The sequence below is a fragment of the Nipponia nippon genome, unplaced genomic scaffold (genome assembly GCF_047370975.1).
Source record: "Nipponia nippon isolate SJK-2023a ecotype South Korea unplaced genomic scaffold, ASM4737097v1 scaffold_4, whole genome shotgun sequence".
Taxonomy (NCBI): Eukaryota; Metazoa; Chordata; class Aves; order Pelecaniformes; family Threskiornithidae; genus Nipponia; species Nipponia nippon.
In genome coordinates this window covers 115,774,876-115,788,192 of record NW_028262358.1, presented here as the reverse complement: position 1 = coordinate 115,788,192, position 13,317 = coordinate 115,774,876, and the positions used below count along the sequence as shown (strand labels likewise).

Genomic DNA, 13,317 nt, shown 5'->3' with positions numbered 1-13,317 from the left:
GCACCATTTCACCCTCCTGCGCAGACCCCACATTTCTGCACTTGGAGCAAGCTGTGATAGCTTCAACGTGGCAATGAATCGTGTGGCTGAGACATGAACTGAATGTCCTCCACTGGGATCAGCATTTTTATTAGGGCCGGGACACAGACAGCACACAGCAGGATTGGACCATCAGAGCATGTTGAATTCCCAGTAAAAAAGTGCTAGCAAAGTTCAAAATGCCATCAGTTTTCTGAAAAATTAGTTCTTGGAATAAACACACTGCTCAGGTGAGTATTACCTTAGTTGGGACTTAGATTGGTGCCATCTCATAGAATCATAGAATGGTCGGGGTTGGAAGGGACCTTAAAGATCACCTAGTTCCAACCCCCCTGCCATGGGCAGGGACACCTTCCACTTGACCAGGTTGCTCAAAGCCCCATCCAACCTGGCCTTGAACACTTCCAGGGATAGGGCATCCACAGCTTCTCTGGGCAACCTGTTCCAGTGCCTCACCACCCTCATAGTGAAGAATTTCTTCCTTATATCTAAGCTAAATCTACCTTTTTCAATTTAAAGCCATTATCCCTTGTCCTATCATGACATGCCCTTGTAAAAAGTCCCTCTCCATCTTTCCTGTAGGCCCCCTGTCAGGTACTGGAAGGCTGCAATAAAGTCTTCCCAGAACCTTCTCTTCTCCCAGCTGAACAACCCCAACTCTCTCAGCCTGTCCTCACAGGAGAGGGCTCCAGCCCTCTGATCATCTTTGTAGCCCTCCTCTGGACTCACTCCAACAGGTCCATGTCCTTCTTCTGCTGGGGGCCCCAGAGGTGAATGCAGTACTCCAGGTGGGGTCTCACGAGAGTGGAGTAGAATCTCCACCACATCCAAGTGCCCTCCTCTAAGTGCTAACTCAACAGTGGTGGCTTGGTCAGCAGTGTGATAAATGTGTCTGAAAATTAGCTGCTAAGAATTGAAATAAAGTACTAGTTTCTCTTCTTGGAGCTTGTTGAAGACTCTCATCATTTGTAGATCGGCATCTCAGAGGGGCTGCTTGTGCATGAGAACGAGAGGATCGAGAACAAGGAACGAACTCTGACCACCGCCTTATATTATACTTTAGTTCCCATTGTTTATATGCTACTGGGATCACAGAGCTATTAAAACCTAGACAGAACAACAGAGATATTTATTATTGAAACTGTATTACACTCTTAACCACAAGTTATCTCTTATCTGGGAACATGAAAGCAATACTGCTTTCGGAAAACTGAAAAAGACTGTGCATTTGGGTAGTCAGATTCCTCACAAGGGTAACCCACATCCTCTGCAGGAGGATTTCTGAGCTCAAAGGTCTGCCAGGGAGGACTGGTCAGGGAAATCATCCCGAATGTATTTTCAATTTAAAAATTTCAACAAAGGGCATCTTCCTGGCAGTCACCGCAGAACAGGCACGCTGTGCTCCATACCTATCTGTGGCAGGGAGCAGGAACACTGCACCCAGCTCAGGAAATCGGGTGGTTGGTATATAGATGGGCTCTCCAGGGGGAAAAAGTCATATTTCAAGAGGAACAACTGACCTGGAGCTTTTTAATCCCACCCTTGGTTCCTCTTATAATTACATCTGACTGCCTCACATCACTAGCATATTTATCTGCTGACACTACTAGAAAATAAATTGTCTTACATCTTAGACATGGAATTATGTTAACAGTTAGTTAATAGGAGGATTTTGTTACTGAGAGTTGTAGGACCTGACATCTTTGGCATCTAGACTGTATAACGAGGGGGTGGCATATGCCTAGGCATCAAACCGAGAAAGTTCAGCACACCATGCAAGAAGCTCTTTAAACAAGCTGATTAGAAATACTAAGAGACATATGCCTTAAACCCTGGCCTGCTTCAGGGTTTAGGCAGTTTTTAAGGCTCATTTTTCTGTCTACAGCATGAAGAACTCCCAGATCAATAAACATCATTAATAAGCAGAGCTGGTACATCACCAGTGCTCCTCCAAGTACCTGGCCCCAAGGCTTTAGGCACCCATCCTAACATCAACAGCTCCTGCACTGAAATGTCACCTCGCTGGCCACGCTAGCCCATGGCTCACGGGAACTTGCCCCGGTGCTGCTCACAAGCACAGGAAATTCATAACTTAAAACTGAGACGCACAGGGAGAGCAAAGTGTGGTGTTGCCTGGAAAACTTGTTGTCCCTTGTAGCCCATTGGCTGGTGGAGTTTGAGGAACGCTGATCTGAAGAGACAAGCAGATGAAGGATGCGAAAGCAAAGCCATTAACTCCAGAGCCAAAACGGCTTGGCCAGTTACCCAGCAGAGCCAGGAGGTGAACATGGCCCCCGAGGGACACATAAACTAGAAGGTTATGTTTTCTAGTTGAGAAGTAAAATGGAATATCAAGAACATTAAAAAAATCCCCTTTGCAGACTGAAAATGTGGCTGATATTGCTGTCCCTCCTCCGCTTCATTTAATCATCTTACAACTTGCTTGTAACAGCAGATGATTCATTTTCAGACAGAAACAAGATGTAGTGTCAGCAGAGACCCTTGACATAATGATGGCCAGCATTTCCTTCCAGGATTTGAGCCTTTCCCACAGGACATGCCGTCCACTCCAACCCGTTTTTCTATGGTAGCTGCCTTGCCCCACGCTGCCTGTAACCTGAGGCTGATTAGAGGAGAGCTGTTAAGAGGTTATGTGATGCTGAAGACCTTTGCCAGTTTCCCTGACTTCAGGAGGTTTCAGAGAGGGCCTTGGATCAATGGCAGGACTACAAATGAAACAGGAGGGCTGAAAGCAGGAGGCAGAATTAGCTGTGACTTTTTGACCACAATGGCTTCAGCGAGAGCAAGCCGGGGTGGACCCAGGCACGGAGCATGGGCATGGGCACCCGAGCATGGGCATGGAGGCCACCATGGCTCTGCCCAGCAGCAGCATGGCTCAAGCCAAAAGCTCGTTCTGCCTTGCCATAGCTGCCTACCATTTCCAGCTTGAATTTCCTTCTCCTGAGACACTTTCCCACCCACATTCCCAAGCTAGGCTTAAAAATAGGACTGCCTCTGATCCATGCTGGGTAAACAGATTTTAGTTCCCTGTTTTGCATGTGTTGAATTGCATGTTTTATACAGTATCTAAAGATCACAGTAAGCTGTGGGCAGCACAGTTATTGATAGCTGAGAAAAGAGCCATCTCATCTCTGGAGATGCCTTATACAGTGAATTTAAGCTCAATACCCTAAATTTAAGAAAATGTTACGTGAAAGGAACCTGGGGTGCAAGGAACAGCTAAAGGACTTGAGCTTGGCTTAAACAGACACTGCTACAGAGGCTTGGAAAATTACAAGATACTTCTTTCTGAAAAAGACCTGCCAAACACAGCCCTCCCTTCTGAAATGCTGCATTATTTGGGAAGAAATGTGGAGGAACAAGCAACCCTATGCATGGGAGTCTCTAAAAGCACTGCTGCAATAAAATGTTGTATGGTGCGGCTGGCAGGGTGGTGTGAGAACAGGGTGGTGAGATGGCCTTGAATGCTAAATCACGTCATGTTTTAAGAGAGACAACCCCAGAAATTAACTGTTGCCGGTCTAAGTTACGATATAGTTGCCATGGCAATTATAAAATGAGAAACCATTGCTGTCGTTGCTTGCATTGTCACATGCCTTATGGTGAAATCAGGACTCCCTGGGTCATGGAAGGGGACAAAAAATGTTGGGTTCGTCCCAAGAGGCTGCATTTTTTTTGGGCAGGCAGAGCAGAGGAGCAGCAACCCCAATGAATCCTGCAGGTTGCTCTGACTCTGGCTGGATCCTGGGGGCACAACTCAGGGACGCAAGCCTGGGATCAAGACAAAACAGCAGTTTGAAAAACCTTAGGGCTTAGTCATTAATAGACACTTCTTCTGCAGAGCCAGATCCAGAAGCTTCTTCACGATGACTCCAGGCCTTCAACCTGGTTGCTAACAGGACAGAGTCTTCAATAAAACAAACCTTTGTGCTAACACTCACATCCCAGGCAACTACCGACCATGGAGGAGACTCATCCCTTTGCTGTGACATCTCCTTGGAAGGAACTGGGATCACATGTTTTGTCTTATGCAAAGGCCAGCAAGCTCTCTGGGCATACAGGGTTCACTCATAGGACACTTAGGAACTGGGTACTCATTTCTGCAGATCCAGGCGACCACAGCAGTCTGCAATGTCTGAATTTTTTGGGCTTGTCTCAACAGCAATGCCCAAGAAGGATGATCTCCTTCAGGTATAAGGAGACCTGGGATTAAAGGAAGAAAAAACAAAGCAATAAATCATCTATGACCAGGTTACATCTGGGGGGGCAGCAGCCCCATAAGGCTCAAGTCTGACTCCCCATGCTGAGATGATTTGCCCCAGCTGTCCCACCCGTCCCTCTGGAGCACGAGCTCCGGTGATGGACCAGCTCTGGGTACTTCACTGTGGTCTTTTACAGCCAGACTCACAATTTCTCTGCCTCCAATGGGAAAACACTGAACACAAACCAGGTCTGAGCAACCAGCTGCATGTATACTGTGGGCGGAACAAACAGGTATGTACCTACAGAGCACCATGCAAATACAGCCTCTGTAAGCTACTTTTATTCTCAGGAGGTATGCCAGGAATATAAGAAATCAAATGCATTTATAATAATCCTTCATTACATAAAGTGATACTGCGAACAGTGAAGAAGCAAATTTTAATCCACTGACCACACCTGCTGTACAGGTGTGATGGGACAGACCATCTGAAAGCAACACTAACGCATCAGGGTTTTGTCTGCTAATGTTGTCGTGTTGACCGAGGCTGCCAGCCTATGCAACAACCATAAATCTCTTTGGTATCCTCAAAAAGATCTATCTGTAAGTGTTCCAGATTCCCTGTTAATCACAAAAAGATTGAACTTCTTCTTCCCAACATTGTGATGAGATTAGTCTGAGCTGACAAGATAGACTAAGTGCTGTAGAAACATTATTTCTCCTTTGCAGAGGAAAGAACCAAGTACAGGGCAGTCACCTGCTGGCAACCGGCAAGTCCTGCTAGTTTACAGATGTCATTTACTCTAGTAATCCAATAAATATTTTTGAATTTAAATTAGTAAACTGGCTAGGAAGCAGGAAAAACATGAGCAGGCAGCTCCACTGGAGCCCCTAACGCGTTGGTGCATGTCCTGGTTTCGGCTGGGATAGAGTTAATTTTCTTCCTAGTAGCTGGTACAGTGCTCTGCTTTGGATTTAGGATGAGAATAATGTTGATAGCACACTGATGTTTTAGTTGTTGCTAAGTAGTGCTTACACTCGTCAAGGACTTTTCAGCTTCCCCTGCCCTGCCAGCGAGGAGCTGGGAGGGGGCACAGCCAGGACAGCTGAGCCAGACTGGCCAAAGGGCTGTTCCATACCATAGAATCATAGAATCATAGAATCATAGAATCATAGAATCATTAAGGTTGGAAAAGACCCTTAAGATCATCGAGTCCAACCATTAACCTATCGCTGCCAAGTCCACCACTAAACCATGTCCTTGAGCACCACGTCTACCCTTCTTTTAAATACCTCCAGGGATGGGGACTCAACCACCTCCCTGGGCAGCCTGTTCCAATGCCTGACTGCCCTTTCGGTGAAGAAGTTTTTCCTAATATCCAACCTAAACCTCCCCTGGTGCAGCTTGAGGCCGTTTCCTCTTGTCCTATCGCTTGTTACTTGGGAGAAGAGACCAACCCCCACCTCGCTACAACCTCCTTTCAGGTAGTTGTAGAGAGTGATAAGGTCTCCCCTCAGCCTCCTCTTCTCCAGACTAAACAACCCCAGATCCCTCAGCCGCTCCTTATAAGACTTTTTCTCTAGACCCTTCACCATATGACGTCATGCCCAGTATATAAACTGGGGGAGTTGGCTGGTGGGCAGTGATTGCTGCTTGGGGACGGGCAATGAGTGGTGGTGAGCAATTGTATCATATATCACTTGCTCTGTATATTATTATTGTACCATATTATTATTATTATTATTATTGTTGTTGTTGTTGTTATTACTATTATTCTATTTTATTTTACTTCAATTATTAAACTGTTCTTATCTCAACCCACGAGTTTTCTCACTTTTACCCTTCCAATTCTCTCCCCCATCCCACTGGGGCCAGGGCGGGGAGTGAGCGAGCGGCTGCGTGGTGCTTAGTTGCTGGCTGGGGTTAAACCACGACAGTGCGGAAAAGAGAGCTAAAATGATCCCTCACTGTATACGCTAGGAACAAGTGATTAGGTTCAAGAGGCTGAATATTACCTCTCCATATGATGATGCAGAAAAAGGATGCCAACGGGATATGCAAAATAAGAGCCTCCAAAAATAGCATGAGACCTGGTGGAAATGGCTTTTGGTGAGAACTATAAAGAGATTTCATATCTTTTATTTATTGGAAGTGAGTTTAAGAGGTAACATACTTGTGACACTGAAGCGCTTTCTCAGGAAGAATACAGCAGCTATGAGAAGAGTGTCTGTCAGAGAAAGTCACAGAAATCAGTGGGGGGAAACCAAAACTAGATAACATTAATTTAGCCACAAGATGTAGGTTTTTTCACGTGGAGGATGAGAAACATGAGAAAGATAAGAAACATGAGAAGAAACCATGAAGGATGTGGTGGATGTAGTACATATTTCAAACCTTCACGTCTCCAGATCAAAGTGGAAGATTCTTTTCGGATACAGAGGTTATGTGAGTATGTCTAGGAAAAACTTTGTACCGAGATCACATGAGAATACGATATTGTCTGAACACTGTAGCATAAGCCACGCTTTTATCAGCGGATACGTATTCATACATTTTTGACGCTAAAGCCTCCCTGAGGGTAGTGATCGCTTCCCTCCAGTGTGTCAGCTGCATCTCTCTGAATGCTGTTTTCGATAGCAATAAACTGTGTGCCATCACTAATTTACTCTGTGTTCACTGTGTCATGTGTCAGTTTGGCATAAAGCAAGGACAGATACTTATCTTGATTTTAGGAGACTTCCTTGTAGTCATCATTATCTTGAAAAAATGTACGCGTGCTGCTGATCTCTGATGAAGGGACCTAGGAAGTTTTTAAAACAAGAGCTTGAACTGCCTGTCAAAAGAAACAGAAAATTACCAGCTGGTTTCCCAGACAGCTGGATCAGAGACATAGGCTGAACAGCACTGAGAACAAATATGCATGTAAAGAACATAATAACAGTCCTGTCTTCTGCTGCTAGACAAATCCATTTTTTATTGTATAAAATATTTATACCAGTATCTTGTAGGTTGCACTCAGCTTTTTTGTAGAGGGGAAAGGAATAAATTCTCCTGACAGATTCCCAGATCTCCACTGCTGATGGGATGCGCAGAAAACCTACCAGTGCTGCTGTATATTCATGCAGCTCTGCACAGGCTTTCATCCAGGGGAAGAGCGGGTGCTAAGGGTGCAAGAGCGACCTGGGGCACTTAACAGCTTCTTTTGGAATTGTTTGACAGAGATGCAAACCTCTTCGCCTTCAGGAAAGCCAACTATGCATATTTTTATGTCTACTTCTGCTTTGCTCTCGTGGCCTTTGATTTTATCTCTAAACCAGGAGTGCTTATAGTTCTCAAGATGATCGTGTTCTGCTAAACAAGTTCCTTTGTCCCATGCTGTTGCTGACAAATCTGCTAGTGAAACAATTTTACTATTCAGTTACTTTTTTATTAAGTTTTGCCTCCAACTTTTTCACTGTACCCTTTGAACTGACATTGTTGTATTAATGCCTGCTATGACTTTGTCTACCATGCATGCCATTGCTATAGCCTATTAAAAGCAGTTGCAGCCGTGCTTACCACTGGCTTCCTCCTGCCTTTTGAAGCAGTTTTCTTTGACTGGTCTTAATTAACCCATAAGCTGGGAAAGTGCCTTCTTTCCTCCTTTCAAGATGTTTTTGTTTCTTTGTTTTAATTTCACATCTTTGGCTGAATAGATGTTTCCAGTATGTTCTTTATGAAAATGAAAGGGAAATTGAAGCTTGCACAACTTTTTATTGGTGAAAGAAACCCAGGCCGTGGTTCTTTGACTGCATTACCATTGCGTGCTTGTTTGACTCCCTTTCTTTTCCCTATTCAGAAAAGCCAAGCAACATGATTAAAGTCCTCTTCCAACTCCAAGACTCTGACAGCCAACAAAGATGGATCATTTACCAACTGAATGAATCATGTACAGGAAACCAAGGCAAGTGTTAAACATATTTACTAGGCGAATCAGTTAAGAATGGTATGCCGAAGATCTGTGATTAATTAACACCAGTTCCACGTACTGAAACAAGAGATTGAAAAGCTATTGGATAATTCGTAAGAATCTATAAAGCTGCATTCCTCAAAGCAGCCACGGATGCTGAAAGGAAATGCCAGACTGCTAGGCCAGATATCAACTTGTCAAGGAATTAATCATCTTATTTAGTGGCAAATACCTGGCCACGTGGGCAGCCCTGCAAAGAGCTGAATAGTCTGAACAGACGGAGCACTCCTCTCATTACTGGTTATTGACATGTTTTTGCCAGGCATGCAGCTCGCATGTGCCTCAGTTTCCTCACCGATAAGCTAAACAAGCTCTGTAGTTCATCAGCGTCACGTGTGTCCATGGCAAGTCACTAGTGCACCAGGGCTTCTGACAGGAGAAAAAAATTGGAAAAGTTTGTGAATTACACAAATATGTTATGAATACATCTGCACATCAGCAGATGAACCTCAGGATTTGGTGCAAACGTCCCTTCGAGCCTGTAAATAAACCGTGGGTTGTGGGATCATCTCAGCCTGTAAATTAGCTTCATTACAGCAGAGCAACAGGGTTGCAGCCGGGAGCAGGGGCCCGCGGCAGAAGCTGGTGCCCAGGGGACACGTCCTTGCTCTGCATTTCATTACCCGCAATGCCTGAAATGGAGACCTGTGCTTTGATCTTGGCCGCATCCGAAAATCCTCCCGCCTGCACCAGAAACAACTCTGGACCAAGGGCTCAGAAACTGGCTACTGAAAGGAGAGCCGCTCCGTGTTGCTTAAACCAGTGCAAAACCCCATTGTTTTCCATGTAGTTACCCCAAATTCCCATAGTCTCAGAGAGGGGAGGATGAAGCCTTGTAATTTTATGAGAAAGGTCTGTTCTGAACAACCTGGTAAGCACCAATTGCTTCTAGTAGGGAAGGGACAGCTTGTTCTCCCCCCTTACTCAAAGCTTTCTGAGCAGCTGGTTTAGAAACAAAACTCACCTGCCTTCTTTCAGCTACACATTTCTGAACTGCCAAGGAAGCTGATTTAAAGAGTATTAAACACTGCCAAGAGGTCTTCTCGCTGCCCCTCAAAAGGTGTTTTTGCTGAGGTGGTTGAAAAGCTTCCTCTTTACCTCTCTGACTTGCGTGAAATCACTAATTTTTCTATCGCATCTGTTGCTGTTGATTAAACACGAGCAAGGCTACAGATATTCAGCGTCAGGGCAGGGTACTGATCTTCGCTTCCGTGGGTGAATCCTTGAGTCTACTGCTAATACACTAGGTCACGATCTCATAATTTCTGTGAAATGCTATTAAAACCATTATTTTGTTCCCTAATTTTTTCAGAAAACTTCATTTTTTCCACAATTCAATAGAAAATCGAAAATTGAAATAAAAGTTTATGCTTTGCTTTTAGCATGAGCACTCTGCTTTGCTTTTATCATGAAAATTGGTCAAAAGACTTTTTCTTTCTTTTTTCCCAGTTGCCATCTGGTTTTGTCAAAACCAAACTGTTTTTATGAAACATTCAAACACTAATGAGACTGGATTTTTCCCCAGAAAAACTCTCAAAGCCTACCTTCATCATTTCAGCACCTGGAATGACTAACTCTGCATGCCGAGGCAGACAGGTTCAAGTACGGCCCATCAGGCATTAGCGACTGCACGATTTTGTCAGTGTTCGTTACCTGCATTTTGCTCTGCAACAAACAGAAGCTCAGGAGTTCCAGCTCCTGATTAGCGGATTTTCTTTCTGAGTTTGAATGGAGAACAACTCCCCCTCAGACGTTTGCAATTAGTTTCTGTCACACATAAATAGAAAAATATCTTCTCAGGCTTGCGATAAAATTGCAGGCTTTGCATATAACACATCATAATTTGTGCTATTTTCATGGACCAATACTGTAAGTGACATGCCGTTAAATAAGCCTGTATTAATACTAGAAAAAGGTCTAATATGGCAATGTTTATCTGAAAATAAATGCCATTACAGACCAGCCACAGTAATTGCCTTTATTTTGTGGAGGAAAAAAAAAGAAATAGAAAGGAATGGTGCAAAGTAGTAATCTCATAGTCAATTAAGCAATGCTGAGTCCTGAAATCTCTTTCAGCTTAGGTTTCCCTGGGAAAAAGAAAAGTAAACTAATTCAGATGAGCTGAAAGTAGTGATATTTATTTATGATCCGAGGTATAGATTGTATGCTTTTTACCAGCTCAGACCTGGAGAGATGTATCTTCATTTTATGAACAGAGAAATCAAGGCAGGGAAAAAATAAAAGACAAGTATCAAATTAAAATGTCATAGAACTAATCATATAACTGCCATCTTTTAACTTCAAGGAAAGTCCCCCTGTCTCTGACATTTGCACATGACTACTCAGTCACCAGCTTAGGGCTCCAGATAGGTACAAGATAGGCATATTCTCATAAGAAATCAGTATCAGGGCTAGGCACAGAGACACTGAAGTGTCTGCGGTTTCCGACCACAAGATTAGTCATTGCCGCACAACAGACTTCAGAAGATAAGCAGGACGAGACAGGCAGACAGAAGACAGATAATTTGTGGGATCCATGTTTAAACGGAAACTTCCCATCCCAACAACAGCATTCGAAGTACCACCGTACCCCCGCGGCCCTCTCCTGCGTGCTAAGCATTTCTCCCTCCCTCCCAAAACCTTCTTCTCCCCATAAAGCTATTCAGCACATCATTTTACGAACAATCTTTCTGTATTTTGTCTGGAAATTTCCAGAGTGCTACAACATCTTTATTGTGCTTTCAAAACCTAGACCTGTTCAGGATGAATTGGAATTAGGTCCAGGACATGGGAATCATAAATCTTTTGTCCCTGAAGAGTTAATAATCCAGCAGAAGGACGGATAATGAGCCTTCCCCAACGCTGTCTCTTGCATGGGTATGTGTTTGGGTTTGAGCTTCAGTGCCTGGATCCACATTCCAGAGAGAGCAGCCCCCACTGGGTGTGAAATAAAGCCAAGACAGACAAACCCATTCCCTCACCAACCCCTTCTCTGCACTGGGTTTACTAGAAACATGACTTTTTATGCTGTCCTACTTAAATAAGCTCTACTTACTATCTTCTCTGTAGTAATGCTCCCTAGCCCTGGTGAGTCCCACAGAGTTTGTGCCCGGTGCGAGACATGGCCATGCTGAGAGACACGAGTTAGGGACTCGCTCCTTCCCTTCATTGCTCTTCACTGCTTATTTCTCAGAGGTTGTCCCGCTAGACTGGCCAAGATAAAATACAACTTGTCACTTTAAAAGATGCTCTAACACTTTGAAAAAAGACTTTCCAAGAGCATCACCTGCAATTATGCATCAGGTGGGTGGAGAAATTTTCCAGCCGGCAAAGCAAAGAGGTTTGTGGTTTGAGGCACTCTGCTTAGCTTTCTGCTAGCTGTAATAAACTGTTATTTCTCTGAGGACCAGCACTAGATGAGAACGCATCACGCGCTGCATTACACAGGCCATTCTTGTAATCACCACAGGGATGTTGCTCGACAATGACATATTTGTAACAGCGCCTGAGAGCGGGCGTGCATTCCTAAAAAGTCTTCTGTCTAGACTGGAGAATTTTGCAAACATGCATCACTTGAGAACACCCCTGTGCATCCCGACCCTCGCCCAAACATCTGCTCTCAAATTAACGCCGATGCCCGCAGCCCCGCATCGCATCCGCGTTTAATTCCCCGCTTCCATTCTTCCACAGAAAAGGCTCATTCGGTGCATTCACCCCTTCCTCCACCCACGGCATAGCCCCCCCACCAGGGGGGCAGCGCCCGGGGTCCCACGCCCCCCTCCCCCCCCCCCGCCCCGCACCGCGCAACCTCACGGCCAAGCCCTTTGCCAGGAGGCTGCCGTGAGCGCCGGCGTGCCCGCGCCCCGCCGTGCCCCCTCCCCATCCTCCGCCGCCGCCAGCCGGTCCCCCCGCCCGGCCCGGCTCCGCAGCCGCGCTGGTGCCCGCTCCCGGCGGCGGCAGCGAGCGCGGCTCCGGCACCAACTTTCCCGGGGAGGGGGAGCGGCGGCGGCCCCCGGGGGCGGCCATGCTGGGGCCGGCGCTGCGGCTGGCGCTGGGCGCGGGGGAGCCGGTGCCGGTGGCCCCGGGGCTACCGGGGCGGCTGCTGGCCCTTCTCTGGCCGGCGCTGCTGCTGGGGGCGGCGGCGCTGCTGGTGCTGCGGGGGCTGCGACGAGGCTGGGCCGCGCCGGGGACCCGCCACCGCCGCCGCGCCGCCGGGGAGGCGCAGGAGGAGGAGGAGGAGGGAGAGGAGGAGGAGGAGGAGGAGGAGGAGGATGGCCCCGCGGGAGCCGGCGGCCGGGCGGCCCGGGCGCTGCCGGCGCGGCAGCCGGAGGAACAAAGGCGCACGGCGCAGGTAAGGGCGGCGGGGGGCTGGCTCCCTGCCCGCCTCCCCGGGACGAGCATCTTTCCCTTCTCCTCCCCAGCATCTTTTCCTCCCGCCCGCCTTGCGCTGCGCAGCCCCGCCGGGCAGCCCGGGGTGCACCCCCGGCTCCCAGCCCAGCGGCTGCAGACACCCATCCCGCCCCGCACGCCCGGGCAGCGCGCCCGGCCCGGCCCGCCTAGGGGTGCTGCGTCCCAAACCTCTCTTTGGGTGGTTCGGGGGGCTCAGCGTTCCTCTGTGAGCCCTGTGGTGGCATCAGGCCCCTCTCTGAGCTTACAGTGCGTGGCAGCAGGTTGCTAGAGCTCCCGGCCTGGGATTGCTGGTATTGGGCTTTCTTTCGCCACTTTGTCTAACACCATAACTCCAGATGGGCTTGATCCTGTTTGCAGCGAATTATGAAAACTCCAGTTAATGTCCATCATGCTAAGAAGGAGGACCCAAGTATAGTACCTCTGCTACGGTGCTAATACAATGTGCTAATAATGTATATTTTCTCTGAATCAAATCTTTTTTATTATTGCATTAATATGTGATAGTAGCTGTGAGATGATGACCATGTCCACCTTGTTGAATATACGTTGTGAGTTCGATATGATGCACTGCGATGAAGTTTCCGTATGACATTGTCATGGTTGTGTCGCTTCGACTTGCTGTAAGCGGTCTGTAGC

The 13,317-nt window shown here is 46.8% G+C and overlaps 1 protein-coding gene across 2 annotated transcripts in view; it reads left to right on the top strand.

The window, feature by feature from the left end:
- Positions 1 to 12,280: 12,280 nt before the first annotated feature.
- The window catches only part of LOC148053481 (uncharacterized), a 30,078-nt gene continuing 29,041 nt past the window's right edge, over positions 12,281 to 13,317 (top strand). For both annotated transcript variants that reach the window (XM_087775615.1, XM_087775616.1), the window contains exon 1: positions 12,281 to 12,622. In XM_087775615.1, the coding sequence (XP_087631741.1) occupies positions 12,296 to 12,622 (327 nt within the window). In that variant the 5' untranslated portion in view covers positions 12,281 to 12,295. The remainder of the gene's footprint in view (positions 12,623 to 13,317) is intronic.